Source organism: Aplysia californica, unplaced genomic scaffold (assembly GCF_000002075.1).
Source record: "Aplysia californica isolate F4 #8 unplaced genomic scaffold, AplCal3.0 scaffold00135, whole genome shotgun sequence".
In the NCBI taxonomy this organism is placed as follows: domain Eukaryota; kingdom Metazoa; phylum Mollusca; class Gastropoda; order Aplysiida; family Aplysiidae; genus Aplysia; species Aplysia californica.
In genome coordinates this window covers 1,064,091-1,083,119 of record NW_004797405.1, presented here as the reverse complement: position 1 = coordinate 1,083,119, position 19,029 = coordinate 1,064,091, and the positions used below count along the sequence as shown (strand labels likewise).

Below are 19,029 nucleotides of genomic sequence, written 5' to 3'. Positions count from 1 at the left end.
CCCCCGCCCCAAAGAAAATTTATAATTATAGTGATGATGCAAAAAAATGAAAGATAAATTGATTGATAAATGATTAGATAAATCAAAATTTTACAAATTATGATAATCGTGGTTGTACCATATAATTGTTATATCGATGCTTAAAATTCACAGTTTGGCTTTCCTGGCTCTTCAGTCTTTTGTGGTGCTTTTCTTCAGCCCTGACTGTGTAACAGTGTCCATGGGAGAATTGTAGCCTGAGACTCTTCACGACGGAACACATTCACATTCCACTACTTTATTACGCGTGTTGCAGTAATTTAGATTCTAGATCTAGATCTAATCTAGCTCTAGATCTATGCAATATTTATCAGACTTTTAAAGGTGGGTGACTTTGTTTAAGTCTATTACTCATTGTCGTAACTTTAACTAGCTAACTGATTTCCCCATTTTGCCGGAAATTTAATTTCTGAAACCAACTAAAATCAGACTTTTGGTGTGACATTTTCTAAAGGCAAAGGGAAGTGATTATTCACACCGGGTGTGCACATAAGATTTCATTTTATTCACACCGGGTGTGCGCATAGAATTAATATTATTCACTCTGGGTGTGCGAATAAGAAATAATTTTATTCACACAGGACACAGGGCAGGGTCGAGCCTACGACCTACGTTGATTTTGGACCTCGTTTGTCACACCCGGGTATCCCACCTTTTGGCAAAGGCTTTAAATGTTAAAACAACTGGACACTATTTCTAGAGATTATATCTAGATCTAGAATCTAGTCTAGATCTATAATCTAGTACTTGTTTTTAGGGTTAAAGTAAGGGCACTAAGACTAAGGCACTAAAGGGCCACCTCTATTCTCACCCGGGGTGAGAATCGCAGGCGAGTCTTTTGGCTTTTCTCACCCGGTGGGCGTTCACCGTTATAGGCCTAGCCTAGGCCAACCAGTGAAGCTTTCACCCTGAACCACAGAATTCTCAGAATTCTACACTGTGATAACAGAATTGTAGAATTCTGTGCCGTGAACAAACGTTCTAGATCTATTACATGTTAGTGTTAGCCTAAATGAAGTGTACACAGACCCGGTAAACCGGGAATAAAGTCACGAAGTATACAGACCCGGTAGGGGAACTCTTTTGTGATTTCGGAAAGTTTCAGCACTCAGACCTGGTAGTGTGTGTGTGTGTGTGTGAGAGAGAGAGAGAGAGAGAGAGACGAAAGAGAGAGAGAGAAAGAGAGAGAGAGCAGGGGGAAGTGCTAGCAAAATATATGACTTGCCCCAGTTGGCAGGAGGGAACGAGAGAAAGATAGAGTGGGAAATAGGTGGGGAGAAAGAAAGACAGAGACATACAAAGAAAAAGAGAATGCGAGCGATACACAGAGACATACAAAGTTCGAAAATGCGAGCGATACACAGAGACAGGGGAGAGAGAGAGAGAGATTCTTACTTTTCTTCAAATTGTAATTCCTCCAACTCCAAAACACAAGAAAAACGTCCGTTCATCGAAAAGACATCCGCAATCTTCATTTAGATCTAGATCTAGGCTAGCCTCGAAACTAGATCAATGATTTATATGTCTGTCTAGATCTGGACCTAGGCCATAGATCTAGAAGAACCTGGGTCTACCCTGAGCCAAGAGGGCGCTGAAACTTTCCGAAATCACAAAAGAGTTCCCGGGTATACCATGTATACTTTGTGACTTTGTTCCCGGTTACTACCGGGTCTGTATACACTCCCTAGCCTAAAAACGTGCAATTTTGTCTGTGGGCAGTGGAGATAGAGAGAGAGAGAGGAGTAGCGCAAGAACTTCCGAGCAAAACAAAATGGCGACCCGTGTAGTTCGGCTCGATTCGAAAAGTGAAATAGCCAGCATCTTTGAAAATGATCAAATTAGCTTACTTTTGTCCTATAAAATTTTTTCTGGGCTTTTATCAATTTGATCATCCACACGGATAGACAGTTATTCCGAAATGAGGAAAAACAGGTCTTGTTTCACACCGGGTGAGAATAGCCTACGCTGGCAAGTCTCACCCGGGGTGAGAGGTAGATATCGTATTTTTATTCTCACCGCGGGTGAGGAGAGCGACTTCCTAAAGTAAGCATGCACTCATCTCTCTCTCTCTCTCTCTCTCTCTCTCTCTCTCTCTCTCTCTCTCTACTCTCTCTCCCTCTTTCTAGCAAGGAAAACAGAAAAAAACGAAAAAAGAGAGATTTGAGTCATTATCACGGACACAATACTTGTCTTGAATTCTAATTTGAGTTGTGGGAAGGGGGGGGGGTTGTATCGCATTGCACAATTAGAATTAGATTTAGATTTCTTGATCTATCCCATGATCTTTGTCCCTACGCGAAAGAGGGTGAAAAAAGGAAAAATGAGGAAATTATAGATTCTAGATCTAGATCTAGATAATTTCCATCCTTCTTTTGAAATGCCCTCCTGTGCCAATAATATTTTGTAGTATTCACACACCTTGTGCGAATATAATTTCATAGTATTCACACACCCTGTGCAAATAACATTTCTAGTATTCACACAGTGTATTCACACACCCTGTGCCAATAAAATTTCACAATATTCGCAGTATTCACACACTTTGTGCCAATAAAATTTCATAGTATTCGCACACCCTGTGCGAATAACTATGGAGCCTTTCTAAAGACCAGACACGGAACACAAACATGATGCATTCCACAAGCATAATATATAGATAGAATCTATTATTTGGTATATCATTTTAAAGGTAATAAATGTAGTATACATTTATGGTGTTGCTTTGTCTGTTTGTCTGAGTATTGTGCGTGTTATTATGAATTAAAGGAAGGACTTCCGTAACGAGCGACCACCCCAACCTACGCAATAAAGAAGGGACTTTTGTTGAGTGAGATATGAGCAATTGCCGAAGATGTGTCAATTGCCACCGAGTGATGTGGTGGCAATTGACAAAAATCGACTTTTTGTCAATTGCCACCGAGTAAATTGGAGCTCTTTTGCGTTTGTGGGTAGATCTAGCTTATTGTGCTCGAGTGCTCGGTGTTGTGCGTTCGCCTCTGTGTGTGTGTGTGTTTCCTGACCCCAGTCCCCCGATTTATGTTCCCCGATATAACGTGAATTTGTGCTTGAGTTTGTGTGCGTTTGTGACCTTCTAGGCCTACTTCTAGAATTGCCTGTGTTGGTTCTACACCAAAGTGTAGGCTAAGGCTAGCCTAGATCTAGATACGTCTCATTGAAAACCCGCCAAGTTGGTACCATAGCTCTAGACTAGATGCTCGTCCAATGAAATTAGTTGCGAACAAATTGACCCATTGGACACACATTATGTATTTATGCTAAAGTAAAGATAGTGTTGTTTTCAGACTTGACACTGCTTCACTCGGTTACAATTGACAAAAAATTTGGCTAGAAACCGAAGAAGACCTGGCAAACCAACGCTCCCGAAGAGCGGAAGTTGATAAAGTATGCGGGGTCAACAATGGCTGCGCCCTGAGTAAATTCTACTAATCCCCGACTCAGATCTTCAAATCGTTGAACAGGGCCTAAAACTACACAAACGACCGTAATTTTGTCATGTCCAGGTAGTACAACAGTGGCTTTCGGTCTCCCATAAGAATTGTGGTACCCAACAAAATCTTGAATTAATAGTGGTCGCTCGTTACGGAAGTCTTTCCAAAAAGGGGGTCAAAACGCAGAGATCTATCTTCTTGCGTCCAAATTTTGAGCGAAAATGGATAAACTACCGTAGTTGCCGAAAATAGGACAGCTGTAAAATCAAAACAACCGCTAACGCATACGATGATGCAAAATGAGACTTGTCGTGAATCAAACCTCTCCCATCGTCGCTTGACGGTAAAGAGTTATGTAACGAAAGTTTAAAGACTCTTAGATCTACATTTAGATTCCTGGACCTCGTCTACCCTTCGACATTCGACATTATAATGATAAAATGTAAGTAAGAATACAGTGTTTTCGGGTGTGTCTCTCTTCTCTTAGACTTTCTAGACTTCTAGAGACTCTTACAATCAGTTTTACGCTGCTGAATAATCTCTAATACTATGTCAATACTACTGTTACGCTCATTGTCACTCATTCATGATTGCAGCATTTATATTGAGAAGCATACCCGCAGCCTAACTTGTAGCTCTTACATTCTGAGTCATGACTGTATGACTTGTGAAGTCCACACTTAGATACGAGACTTGGTATCTCTAGATCTAGACAGATGTTTTATCCGAAAGAGAATAAGAGATATTTTTAGTACAAAATGAGTCCTAATATTTCACTTGTTGTCAGACTAACAAGGGGGACTTCAGGGAGGCTTGCCCCACTGACCTAATGAAAATATTGGGATTTTCAGGAGAGCATGCCCCCCCCCCCCCCCCCCCCCCGCCCCTGAATTTAACCGCAATTTGATGTTTTGCAGTTATGATTTGATATCTCGTCCTCGCCACACATCAAACACCATTCGACGCGTGTCAAAAAATAATCGTGAACCAGAAGTAATCGTCCGTGCAGGCAAATCCCACATTCCACAGATTGTTGGGGCCAAAACCAGATTATCTCGGGATTATAGTCTCACACTATTAATGATTTCTATGTCCATAGAAATAGCTTCACTACTCCTTTCTCCTGAGATTCACAGAGGGAATCTCTTTTTTATTTCATGATCAAATAATATTCTGATAAAAACTGGTTTGCTGCATACATGATGAAAAGACTCATCTGTCTACTTCTTTAGATCAGTAGTTTTAAAAGATGATGTACTGTCACTGCACTGTCCCGGGAGATCCAATCCGCACACATGTCGGAGGTTTCTTGCGTTTTCTTGTCAAATCAAGCCTTTCTTACTCTGGCAACAGACACCAGCGTAGTAGGAATATATATGTGTCTTTCGTTCTTCCTAGCCAGGATATAGGATCTTTGGACATGGTTAAAATGTGATATAATGACATCACACGGTTACAAAAAATAATTCGATGGCCATATTCAATAATAATTAAGTCAAGGTGGTAACAGAGTTACTCGCTTACTTTGCCAAAAGTAAAATCTTCTTTTTTAAATAATAAATAAATGATGCCCTGTTGCAAAAGTTGTCTTGTAAACTGATAGGAAATTTTGCTGACTTACGGCAAGATCTTGTCATTACTAGCACACTGCTGGCTCGTCCGGCAGATTCAAAGAGCTGTTAATTTTCTGCTCGGAAGAACTTTACTAGAGGAAAAACACAGACCATGACCATCAGAGTGAGTCGATGAATTGTCTTCCTGCAAACTCTAAACTCACCCTTTGGTTCCAAAATGGAGTCAACGATGTGGCCGCCCTATTTTGGTTGCAATAAAAACGTTTCAGGGATTTCTGTACTAAGTGGCTGAGACTGATTTCAACAGATTCACAAACAGGTCTCCCTGATTAATTCAAGAGGTAGCTGTGATTTGCATTGTTTTATTGATTTAATTTGCTCACAGAGTACTGGCAGCTGTCAGCTTTGCCAACATAAGCAATGTTATGAACATAGTCATTTAATCTTAAATTTGACGTTTGACAAATCGTCTTCTCTTTTAAAAGAAACTTGTGAGCACTGTCATCAACTCACAATTTTGTTTTTGTTTTTTCACTCGAAATGTCTAAAATGTCTTGAGCAGTTGAAGCTTTCTTGTTTCTTTTTTGTTTCATTCTAAAATAAGTCTCATTGGGTGTCTAAGAAGTACTTTGGTTTTTTTTAATGTTTAGGCTTTTTGATGTTGCATGCAGAAGACATGAGTGCAATTCTTGCAAGAAAATTTATTTTATTAAGTATCCCTGTATTTTTTATTGGGATAGAGGGTGTCCCACTCAGTCATGGATGGCTGTGACAGACAACTTGAGTTCAAAATTGGTTAATTGGGTCATAGTTTGTTTACCTTGTATTTTTCTGTCAATGAAAGGCTTGGTGCAAATAGGGGCCATCCTTGTTGCAAGTGGACGGCAGTAGTTTTTAGCGTTCATGTCTTTTCATGTTTTTATATTCTTCCTTGCAAAAAGAAAAAGTTATTTCTAGCCTCAAGCTTTTGCCATTTTTGTGAGTTCGAGAATTTTACTCAATTTTCTGCAAAAGTTGGGGAAATAATATGTCAAGGGGGACAATGCGTCTTTGCGAATGTAACGGGTTGGGTTTGTTCTAGAGGTAACGAGTCGGGCGCGATCTGCGTGTGCCATAATAGCCACTTTGCGCCCTCAATCTGGCTAGCAAACCGACCCGACCTGATCCACCAATCAATGGGCACCCAGTAGTCCTGTTTGCATGTTCGGATGGTTGAGAGAGAGAGGCGTTCACTTGGACTGAATCATCTTATAGCTAGATTTAGATCTACAATAAGTCAATTGTTAACACGATCGTCTGATTTCTTAGCTCGCATTTGATTCTGTGACATCAGGTAGATAGATCTTGATCTAGTATTTGGGAAAGCCTTTAAATCTAGGCTAGGAGAGTAGATCTAGACATGGATCGATTCATCATGAAAAACCCCTCTTTGTACACCACGCATGACAGTAAGGTGATATACTTTTTTTTTATGTGCTGCCGCCACACATGAGACAAAAGGTATATATGGCACAATTCATTTGCCCTACTCAGTCACAGTATACTGACACCAGGATATAGCACTGTTCCCATAATGCCAGGCGGGAAAGCTGCTAAAATGAGTAAAATGCCAATTTTTAAGTCTTATGTATGACCCAGTTGGACCTGGGACTCGATCCCCCGACCTCTGGCCCTAAGGCTGATGCCTTACTGCTAGGCCACCGGGCCGGTTATGTCACATACAACAGTGTACATTTGATGAATAGTTTTCAGTGTCATGTTGTTTTTTTGGGTTATTTTTAGTTATCGCAGAAAATGGTAAAAGATTAAGACACTAAAATCTCAGAATTACTCCAAATCTTTATGCTTGGTTCTCGTTCATTTCTGTGCTCTATTTTAAAGTATTTTTTCACATTTGCTTTTGCACAGTCTCGGTTTTTTTTGTGTATACATTCACATTTACTTTTGCACAGTCTCGGTTTTTTTTGTGTATACATTCACATTTACTTTTGATTCTGATCTTAACAAACCTCATGTTTGGTTATACTACTTTGATTACAATGAAACAATGTATTGCATGACATTTTTTTCGCTCTACGTGTTTTGCAACTTGTTTTCTTGCAACTTTTGCTTTTCTCAAATGCAACTTTCTCCAAGGACAGATATTTTAATGACTTTTTATTATTTGGGTAGACAGGAAATTCAAAGACTTGTTTGTTTTGTGAATTTCATGACTTCTTGAAAAAGTTCTTGTTTTCACTTCTTCTCTGATGTTACCATAAATCTGCTGTTTGACTAATTCGAATTCTCCTAAAAAAATGTTCCTCTTTTATTATCCGCACTATTAACATTAAACATTACAGTTTGCAATGTAGGTGAGTTTAGAGTTAACGCGGAGGGGATACTGAAGTTTCTTCATTCTGCATGGAATTACTGGAGCAACAGTCCTTTTTAAAAGAGAGACCAGTAGTTATCTCTGTGAAAAATTCTGTGGCATTGTGAGATCACAGAACTTGCTTAATTTGTTGTGTGTGTTGTTTCTTGTCAGGTAAGTGTAATTTTAAATTGTAAATACATCATACTTAATTTTGAAATTTTGTTAGAGATAATGATGTTTTTTGCTATAGGCTCTCTGTTCTGAACCAAATTAATGTAAAAAAAAATCAGTAAAAAATGTCTTCCAATTTCCCAGCAACTGACAGTTGTGTATGAAAAGTTAGTTGTCAACGTATGCCAGAGGTGGAGGTCTCGGTTGTACTTGCTGCCTGTCTGGCATGAGGAAAGGAGGAGCGTTTTCCCAAGCTGCAGGGGAGTCCTTGTGCTGCTGTGAGTACGAGAACATGAAAGGGGAGAGAAGCCACGTGCTGGCCGCCTGCTGTGACTGTGAGGCTCTGGACGATACCTTTGACAAGTAAGTCAGGCGATGTGTTTGTGGGAGGTTGGTGGAGGCTATAGTGCAAACTGAGCTTAATATTTAGTTGTCTTTCTTAGTGAAACTGTTGTCTTATGTCTTAACACTTATATCCCATTGATACAGTGACGGCTTATTGACTGTTATCTGAAGTGCTGTCAAAATTGTCTTAGAGGGCCAACTATTGTTGAGAAAAAAAGTGGCTGCCTTAGACTGATGGACGTCTTTGACTGTGTCATTTTAATGTAAAAAAAACACGAGTGGGGAGGGTTGTGAAGTGTCTGTTTGTACAGATGATTGTCTTGTGCAGGTGACTGTAAGAGCAGGTTTGACAAACATCGCTTGTGTTCGTACCAGGGCAGTGCTACAGACTGAAGTTGTCTTTAGGCCATTCCCAAAGGGGGGATATTAACATGTTCCTATGCACAGTAGTATTGTAAGTGGGATGATTTATCAATGTCCTGCTCATACTGTGCCAGAATGACATAGGGGGAATTACTTCTTTTTCTTTCCTCATCCTTACTTTCGTAATTTTTTCTCTACTTCTTTTGTATGTTTGTCACTCTCTTGTGAACTGCTGTTTCCGGGGTGCCTTGATAGTCGAAGCAGACTTTGCGCTGTTGAGGCTAGAGAGGTGAGCAGAGTAAGCTACCGTCTGGACTTCTCTGTTGACATCCTCCCCTTGGCCGTTATATGACTTTATGCAGTTGCGAACACCCAAAAACACTAGAAAAAAAACAACTGCATGGTTACAATAGTGTTTTTTTTTTCTATCGATCAGAATCTTCAAATGTGAGAACATCCCGCAGTCGACCATCGACCGTTTGTTCGACACCGTCGCAGATCGTTTGCGACTGCCATCTTGTTTAGGCCATGGTGCGGTCAAGCTGAAGCTGGACGTTGCGATCCCGGTGGTGATGGTCCCAACGTGTCTGTGCTTGGCCACCCTCCACCCTGTCATGACTGTCCTGGTCTTCCTGTTCATGCCGTTGTTCCTTGGGGGATTCCACGCGCTCTGGCGCAGAAAGAGCCGGGACAAGAGGACGTCACTCTTCTACGTGTGGGGCTGCACGTCCGTCATCTCTTCCTATGTGGTCTTTCAGGTAATATTCCTGCAAAATTAACAGGGAGAAAAGTCATCTAGTCTTCTAGGGAAATATTGATCAGCTTTATTTCTGGTGGGATCCCTTGGATCTGTATGAAGAAAAAAATATCTCGACTTCTATTCAAGATAGATAGGCATTTTTTTGTCGAAAACAGGATGAATGAAGATTTTTTAGAAGTGCAATGCAATGGGAATATTTCTCAAATGAACGTCTACACTCTGAAGTACAAGTGTGATATCTGCTCTTTAATAATTCTTTTTTACTCTGTCCCTTCCCTTCTTTCTTCCTTCTTTACTCTTTCTCATTTAGCTAAGTGCTTTGTCTTCGAAATGACCTGTTTGTGTCCTGAGGAATGTTGATTTGATATATTCAGAAATAAGAACGACAGAGTCAGTGTTCTTTCTGAAGGATGAAAAAAAAGCTGTAGCATAATGTTTCATCTGTATTTCCATATTGTAATCTTTTCAGCTGTTGTTTGAGTGGGTAGATTGTTTTGCCTTGAGTGAATTTTTTTTTTTCAAAAGAACATGAAAGAGGGTTTTATGGTGAATACACAGATGGATTGAAGGCTAGAATTTTATTTTGCATGACTTACTTTGGAATGATAAAGCCAGGTGCTTTCTACACAGTGTAGTGTAGTGTAAGGATTAGGCTCTTCAAAGGGGATAAGATAGGGTATGTGTGAGGCATTGGGCACTCGTCAAAATAATGGAATTGAAGATACCGGCATTAGTGGATGTGAGCGTGGACAATAATAAACTAATGATCTGATTGGCTTCAGTGACAAGGGACAGCAGCAATGAGAACAGCATAATCAATGACAAATCTGTCTGCCCTGGTCAATATCAGTCGTAAGACGCAATGTGCTATTATAAGGTACGGGGCTCGAGAAGCAAAAATGTGACATTTTATGCAATTTTTTGTTGCTGTTCTAGTGAAAGTTTGCTTCTGTTTCATTTAAGATAAAAATATAGCTATAGTCGACTATAGATATTTTATTTTGAATTATTTTGGAAGTGTGTGTGGTTAGTTGTGAGCTTGCGTGACGAGATTAAAGAGCCCATTTTCTCCTTTTCGTGTTTCCGCACCTTGCACTCTTAAAAGTTCCATGTTTTCGTCAAATATTGTCTGATTTGCTTCATTTTTTGTTAAATTGTAGGAAAATGCAGGTAGTTTTTGGAAATAATGTTAACCTAATTTTGAAATTTCCTTCGTATGACTGATTTTGACCGATGTCTCCACTCTCATAGTGCAAGAGGCCACTCCTTTTGTCGGCACATCTCACAATTAATGTCTTTTCCTGACCTGGATGACCTCTAGTAAATGTCGTCATTGATATGTCTCCACTGACTGATCCGTGTTGTTAATGGCCTTTTGCCAAGTGTCATTTTTATTCATGAACTCATGGTTTTATGAGCCTTTTTTTAGTAATGCATTTTGCACTTCCATGGTTTTTTTGTGTGGTTTTTTTTTCTTTTCTTTTTCCTGCTAAGTGAAAAAAAAGGGTTTAATCAGTCAGTCTCTTGTTTTAATTTTCCAGATATGGGTACTAATTTAGTACTATGTGTCACATTCTTAGATTTGCAAAGCTGGAAAGATTTTTTCTTTCTGTTTCCATCACTGTGTTGCTTTAGAGTAGAGCTTCATGAATTTTTCCAAACCATGGACCATGATTCATCTATCTCATGGATGTGGGAGGAAATCAAGTGACAATAAGCCGATGCTAAATGTATTAATAATGGTGTACTCCTTTTTAATCAAATTTCTGTCGTTGTTATCTCTCTCCCTTCTTTTTTGTGTGTGTTACTCTCTGGTAAGACCTCTAATCTTTAACACTTATATGACCTACCTAATTGTGTTGCTAGTGCTGTAAAACTCTTACAAAAAACTTAAAAAATTATCAGTAATTTACATTGCCACGAGATTTTTAGACTGGTTGGTGAAGTAAAAGTTAACTTACCGGTTTTTTCTTTTATATGATTAGGGAGTTGTAAGTAGTTGGAAAGAAGGTGAGGACAAGGAGGGGCAGTTCTCTGGTATGTTCTGTTGTAATGTGGAAGAAGATGGACTGGATGGGGTTTGTAATCTGAAGCCTGCTTTTTACATAACCATACCGTGTTGAGAAGGACAATAAATGTATACAAGTTAAGTAAGTGCTTTGAGTGGGAGGGGGGGGGGGGGGTGGAGTTGTGATGTGTTTTGCTCTTTCTTTCCTATCAAACAGCTATCATCCTTATCCCTCCTTCTTTTCTCTGTTTGTTATTTTCTAGTAACACTTCTAATCTTTGGCATTTATGTGACTTAAATGGGTTGTTAGTGCCGTAAAAATGTTACTAAAACAAAACTAAAGGCTCTCCACCCATTTGGCTCGGTCCTATTGATGAGGGACTTAAAAATTCAGCATTTTCCTCCTCTTAAACCTCGCAGTGTTGAAAGGGGCGTAAATTAAAAATGTATGCAATAACATCAACCAACATGTCCGTCTCTCATGTAATATTTGTTGTTGTTGTTGTTGTTGTCGTTATCATTGTTGTTTTCATTATTACTGCTGCTATCATTATTGTTGCTTTTGTTGTACTTACTGCTGCTGCTGTTGCTAATTTTTCCAGCAGTAAAAAGTAAATAGTTAACAGTTAGTGGTTGTCGGGTGCTCTGGTGTAGTTTGCTCCTTCTTTCCTATTGAACATTTGTCGTCCTTATCTCTCCTACTGTTTTATGTTTGTTACTCTCTTGTAACACCCCTATCTTTGGCACCTTTGTGACCTTATCATGCTGCTAGTGATGTAAAACTTTTACTAAGACTAAACTTTCCACCGATAGAAAAATCAATAATAATTTTTTACGAACCAAAAAACCCCCATCTCCCTTTTGTCTCTTTATCTTGTCCAGTGTTTTGTGGTGGCGTTCCGCGAGGTGCTCCTGTGGGAGATCTTGTCTGTGTTCACCATGATGATGCTCATGTTCTACTTCCTGTACCGCGCCAAGAAAGACCCGGACCAGCTCTTTGTCTCCGCCAGGACACGGCCCAGCCACAAGCGCACACCCTCCAATCTGATGGCTGGAAGTGCTTCTCAGCCGCTTTATGACCAGGTAGGTTGGGTTGGGTTTTATTGGGTTTGTTTTTTGGGGGGAGGAGGGGGAATTATGGATGTTTTTGTTGTTGCTGTTGTTTTTTAACTGCAGAGAAGCTTACTCGTTTAGCTTACTCCTCATTTTTTTTACATAGAGAAACTTACTCCTCTTTTTTAATTGTGCGCGTGGGTGGTTGCCGGGTGCTCTGATGTGGTTTGCTTCTTCTATCCTTTCAAACATCTAATCTTCGACTCTTATATGGCCTCATTATGTTGCAAGTGCCGTCATAAAACGCTTACTAAAACTATTAGTTTTGCACTTTTTGTTGTTGTTGACCCCCCCGGGGCAGTGCCACTGACTGTAGTGGCTTTAGGCCATTCCCAAAGGGGAGACATTTCTCGTTCAAGCATAGTAAAATTGTAAATGGGCTGACTCATGTCATGCTGATAACTGTGCCTGATCTACAACAGGGAACTGTTGCTTTTTCTTTCCTGATCCTTACTATATTGTCATTTTCCTCTACTTCTTTTGTATGTTTGTCACTCTCTTGTGACCTGCTATTTTGGGGTGCCTTGATAGTCGAAGCAGACCTTGTACTGTTGAAGCTAGAGAGGTGAGCAGTCTAAGTCTGATTCCCTGTAAAGACTTTTCTGTTGACACCCACCCCTTGGCGGTCATATGGCCTTATGCAGTTGCGAGCGCCGTAAAACCCTCTACTATTAATGTTGTTGTTGTTTTTTAAATGTAGAGAAGCTTAGGGGGCTCTGGTGGCCTAGAGGTTAAGGTGTTCGTCTCTCATTCAAAGGTCCTCGGTTCGAGTGCAGGTAGCTATGGAAAAATTTTCTTCTCTAAAATTGTCTCCTTTCACCTCCTTCTTGCTCTTTAGCCATATTCTGTCGTCTGCTTTCTTCTCTACGTTCTGCTCCCACCCCTCACCTCCTTTGCCCCCTCCTCTGGGCTCCTGACTCTTTCTGCAGCCTTTCCACCCCTACCCCTTGGCTCCTTCTTACTGCTGTCTTTCAGCCACACCCCTGATCTTCTGGTAGGATCTACACCTAGCCTTCTCGGACAAGGGCAAAAAATCCCTTGGTGGTCTAAAATTGATAAGAGTAGGCTTCGGCGCCACCCTCGCAAAATTCAAAGTCTCCTTCCAACTGAAAAAGTTTAATGTGTCCTGTGTGCTCATATGACCTGATACAGTTGCGAGCGCTGTTAAACACTTACCCAAAAAAAAGAGGGAAAAAAGGGAAGCTTACTTGTTTTTGTTTGTTTTTGGAAGTGCCTTTTTGCAACGCCATGTTGCGATTAGCGCCAGTGCTAAATAAAACGCTGCGTTGCGATTAGCGCCAGTGCTAAATAAAACGCTGCGTTGCGATTAGCGCCAGTGCTAAATAAAACGCAGTGTGTTAGGCCTAGCCTATATGAAGCTTAATCTACCTTTCGTTGTCGGAAGTTCTGATGGCCGAAGTGACAGCGCGTCTGCGTTTGAAGCCAAACATTTATTCTATGAGCGTGGGTTCGATCCCGGTCCTGGAAGTTTTTCTTTTTTCTTTTGGTCCTCTTCTCGGCTGTCCAACAAATTTTCCCCATAATTATAACTTGTTGCTTTTTAGTTTTTTTATGTACTGATGAAGCATGCACATTCCGGTTTTGTCCCCAAGAGGAGCTCTGTACAAAATAGGCTTTAGTATAGCCTATACTTTTCCTTTTACCAATTTAGGCCCTGTTAAAGTTCAATAGTGGCTTTCCTTGGTCTGTGAGTCTTAATATATATTTTTTTAAATTTTAGGCTCAGAAGAAGAAAAAAAAACCTTCCAGGACTAGGATTCGATGCCACACTTGGGAGCACTGAACATTAGACTTAGAGAGCGTAGACAGCTTGTATACGTTCTCTAGGCCTAACTTAAAGTTAAAGATAATATTTTTAGGTAGATCTATTGTATGACGGCACTGCGAACAGGAAATACTTCTTATACCGAGTTGCATCGTCTTGTTATTGTTATCTAAGCATCTTTCGACTTACTTGCTCGAACTCAAACTCAAATAATTATGATTATGAGAAATGAACAAGACTACGTCTAGTCTGCTTTTGTGCAAACAATGTCAGAAACAATTGTTAGATCTAATCTAGATTTTAGATCTACCCAATATCGATTGGAATAAGACAAGGTCTTAAAAAAGGAGTCAAATCCCAGCAGGAGGTTTATCGAGAAACTGAGAAAGCTTCCACAATTCAGGCAGAACTACAACTACAATATTAGATTATATCTATAATTTAGAAATGATGGCTACTAGATCTAGATTGTAGCACTGGCGTTTCAAATAGCATGGAAGCTATTCAGAACGCGGCGTTGCAAATAGGGCCTGCCTTTTCTTTTTGTAAAGACAAATTTTCTTTTAGGGACATTTTTAATATATAGATCTAAACATTTTCAGTTTCCATGGGGGTTTTTTTTTCTTATGTTCTTCTCATATTTATTTGGACGAAAAGTAAAAATAATTTTAGGAAAGAACAGAGGATGTGTGTTTTTTACTTTATGGGACATGTGTGTTCCAGAAAAGTTTCCTCCGGTTTGATGAGATAGTACTACTGAAACGATTAAACATTCTTAAAACTGATTTGTAAAAAATGTAAGAGATTTCCATACTTTTTTTTCTTTACTTAAACTTAAAGTATACAGAAGACGTTTTCCCCCACATTCCTTTTTATAGTGTGGGTTGTTAGATGGTGTTCTGGTGTGGTTTTGCTGCTTGTTTCCTTTGAAACATCTATCGTCCTGATCCCTCCTCTTCCTTTCTTGTGCTCGTTACTCTTGAAACAGCCACCTCTAATGTCTGGCATTTATATGACTTTATTGTGTTGCAAGTGCTGTAAAACTTGTACTAAAACTAAACTAAAGCTTTATGTTGTTGGACAAGTGGTGTAAATATTTCACCAATTCTTGGCAGTCAAGGGTTGCAACTACCTTGCTGGTGGAGGGTGCCTCTAGTACACCACAACCTCTCTTCTATTTGAGAAGGAGGAGATGGAATCAGGCGCTCGTCAATTTTACGGTGTGTAGAATTATTGGTTTTTCATTTATCTTGCTTTCAATGAAAAAAATACCCATTGATCTTGAACAGAAGTTGAGATATTTGTGATTGAGGTGGGGGTCGCCTGGTTTCAGAGGTAAAATTTGCCAGAAAATGGCCATCAAAGTTGGATGACTTTCATAGCTTGAGAGTCCTTGGAAGCTAAAAAGTTACATTTTGTGTGCCTTTGATCAACATTTATCAGTAAAATATTTTTATGTACATGTGACCTTTGCAGATCAGCGGGGAGAAGCTGGACTCGGGCCACAGCTTGTACACGGACCTCACTGGGGTGACAGTGCAGGGAGAGATGGGCGCTGAGCAGGTGACACAGCACCAGAGGTCGAACCTTCGGCCAATCGTAGGTGAGTCAGACTCAGAAGTCATTTTTTTGGGTGGAAGCAAATCCTTTATCTGATAAATACCTCATACCCCAATTACCTAGGACTTTTATGTTCTCTTTTTGCAAAAATGTAATGGCCTAATGATACGTAGCTAAATTTTCATCTAAAGACTGCATCATGCAGCTTATGGTGAAGAATATGGAGCTGAGTTTACAACCTTTTGTTTTCCAATTCACTGTTCTGTTCTCTCCACAGGTAAATGCTGTGACAATGCTCACTGCAGTTATATACTATGGGACTTGTGAATATTTTCTGTTCCAAGAAATTTGCTTTAAAATGTCAGGGTAAGATGATGTATACTCATGTCTGAGAGAATGATCTGATGATGATACGTTATGTGTGTTGTTTTTCTTCCCCAGGGGAGCTCCCTGCTCGAGCTGGGTACTGTCCCGTGTGTGAATCGTATATCGCAGTGCGGGACCATCATTGTATCTGGTGAGTGAGTTTTTAACTCTTTCACTACATAGACGGAATAAAAAATAACCAGGCTAAAATCAACTGCTCAGTGTAAGACTCATTTATACGGCATTTAGTAAAGTGAAGTGTGACGATGTCTTATATTGAGCAGCGGAAATAAGTGGTAGGCTAGTATGTGTACTTTGGCTAACTTTCTGGGGTCTATTTTGGCGAGATGCCGCATCATGTCATCATGGTCACAACACGGGTGGTTGGCAGGTGAATTACTATGGTTTGCTCCTTCTTTCCTATCAAATATCTATTGTCTTTATCTCTCTGACTTCTTTTTTGTGTTTGTTTCTCTCTTTTAGCACCTCTAATCATTGGCACTTAAATGCACTTGTATGTTGCAAGTGCCGTCAAACGTTTACTAAAATTAAACAAGTCAAGGGACAAGGTGTAGGGTAAGAGAGAGGTTCTCCTGATCTTAAGATAAACATATAGACAAGAAAATGTTACAATAAATTTACTACGAATCCTTTAGTTTACATCAGGCCAAGGAATGGTTTTATCGTACAGCTTTATTTTTTTTACTGTTTGACAGGATCAACAGCTGCGTGGGGGGTTCGAACCACAGATCCTTCCTGCTGGCCATGATCACCTTCATCTTGACCAGTCTGTACGGGAGTCACCTCACACTGACCACTGTGTGCACGCCCAAGATGTACTACGACTGGTTCTTGTTACCCAACGACTGTCGCTGGCTCTATTTGGACTTCTTGTGAGTTAATGAGCTACTGAGTGTGTGTGCATGTGTGATGGGAGGGGGGATGGGTGTGTGTGTGTGTGTGTGTGTGTAGGAGGGGGGGACGTGGAGGGGGGATGGGTGTGTAATTAATTTGTGCTAAGTGCTAGTTTTTTGTGTGAGTGTTGTGTGTGTGCGTGTGTGCATGCAAGCATATGTGTATATGTTCTGTTTGTATATGTGTGCTTGTGTGTGAGTTCTGTGTGTGTGTGAGTTTAAGACAATAAGGGAAATGGTACAAAAAACAAACAATCAATAAATCAATCCTCAGTAACAAAAAATTAATTCTTTCTCTAGCTCCTGAGATACATTTATAGTCTTGTGACCTCGTCAATTTGTAGTCATAATCTTCAGAAGGATAAGTGAAAAAAAAAAAAATTGACATTATTTAGACTTAGGTCTTCTTTGACAGTAGGAAAGTAACTTCATACTAAAAATATAAAGAGGGCTCTCATGGCCTAGTTAAGGTGTTAGCCTCTCATTCAAAGGTCCCATGTTCGAATTTGGGTAACGACCGAAGAATTTTCTTCTCTAAAATTGTCTCCTTTCACCTCCTTTCCTGCTCTCTAGCAATGTTCTGTCCTCTGCCTTCATCTCCTCTTTCTCCCCTCACCTCCTTTGTCCTCTCCTCTGGGTTCCTGACTCTTTCTGCAGCCTTTCTACCTCTACTCCGTGGCTTCTTCTTACTGCTGTCTTTCAGCTGCACCCCTGAGATCTAGCAGGGGAACACAAATAAGAACAAGTAGTGTCCTGGTTTTCTCCCACTACCCATCAGTTATAGTTCTCTTAATTTAATTCTTCGTCTATCTCTACGTGTTATGCCTTCTGTTTTTCCTGTAAGCACAAAACAGACGTTTAAGTGTTCCGGCAATTTTAACTTTGACTCAAATTTTTCGGCCCCGGCCTGCAAAAATTTTCAGGCAGAATTTACTACTTTGGCAATATAAGAACGGAAATGCGAACTAGAAAAAAGAAGCTTTTCCGGCCGCCATTTGCATTTCCTTAAGACTTGGTTCGCTTGGTTCCCCCAAAAAATGTAGTAAATTTCGCCACCGCTTAAACCGATCATCATGTCACTGGTGTGCTGTTGTGCGCGGTTACGATCATTCGGAGTGTTCTTTAAAAAATGAGCTCTTCTTTCTGCCGGAAAAGTTGTTTAGAAGCTAGAATGTAGATCTAGTGCTGTTTCACAGTTTGACTTGACTTTTGTTTCTGCTGCGGAAAAGTTTTTTGATTAGAACAAGACTCGATCTAGATCTATTTGTGTGTTTCATTGTGACTGAGTCAGTGATTGATGTATGTGGTGACTTTACGAGTGTGGAACTGGAGCTAGATTTAGGTTTCTTTGTCCTGAAAAGATGCCTCACAGTCCTGATGCTTGTTGATCTCAGTATCTTTGTAGGCCTAAGTGATACCCAGTTGATTTACCCTCTGTTGTCAATAGACAATATATAGATTTACTCTTTTTGGTCTCATATTTTACTTTTCAAAGCAGAAAAAGCCTTAATTTTTCAAAATTTTCTGGGCTCCCCAAAGTTTAGCATCGCGCCTGGGGTGCTCAGCCCCTTCAGATTTTCAGGCAATTATTTAGAAGACTGCTTACTCGTGTGAACTATAAAAAGAGGCGGAAAGAAAATGTTAAATTTTTTTATGTCTCTTCGTCTTTTCTCCCCACAGGACAGCCATTTGCTTTGTGACGGCGATCTACGCGCTGGCGGCGGCCATCTTCATGTCTGTGTGCCTGCTGTTCCAGGTGGTCCTGATCAGCCAGAACGTCACGTCACATGAGCTGGCGCAGGCGCGGCGTCAGGGTCAGACGTTGTGCGGCGTCTTCTCCCGCGATAACCCCAACAACCGAGGCTTCTTCAGCAACTGGCTGGAGTTCTGGATGCAGGAGTCGCGCAGGGGCTCGCCCAAAGTGGTCGCGTAGCGTAGTGGAGGGATGGTGGCTGTTCTAGGGGTTTGCTGCTCATGTATGAACTTTGCATTTGAGTGGCTTTTGGAATTTCTGCTACTTGGGGTGTTGGGGTTTTGTACTATTAACCTGAAATACAAAGTGTATGGGGAGAGGTTGAAGGAGGGGTGAGGGGCAGTGATGAGCTCTTATGGTTTGTGTCATGTACATTTTTGTCTTGTTATTGAGCTTCAACAAAATATATTTGGGTTGGGTTCTGATTTGTTGTTGTGACTTACTATATTCCCTCTCCCACCCCTCCTCAGTC

At 40.4% G+C, this 19,029-nt stretch overlaps 1 protein-coding gene across 1 annotated transcript; it reads left to right on the top strand.

Moving 5' to 3' along the window:
• The first annotated feature begins 193 nt into the window (after nucleotides 1–193).
• LOC101851035 (palmitoyltransferase ZDHHC23) lies at nucleotides 194–19,023 on the top strand. Its single transcript, XM_005096697.3, has 8 exons — nucleotides 194–363; nucleotides 7,734–7,952; nucleotides 8,734–9,055; nucleotides 11,948–12,148; nucleotides 15,441–15,567; nucleotides 15,966–16,041; nucleotides 16,607–16,783; nucleotides 18,485–19,023. Exons 2-8 carry the CDS (start codon nucleotides 7,816–7,818, stop codon nucleotides 18,735–18,737), a joined length of 1,293 nt encoding a protein of 430 aa, XP_005096754.1. The 5' UTR covers nucleotides 194–363; nucleotides 7,734–7,815; the 3' UTR covers nucleotides 18,738–19,023.
• Nucleotides 19,024–19,029: the final 6 nt, after the last annotated feature.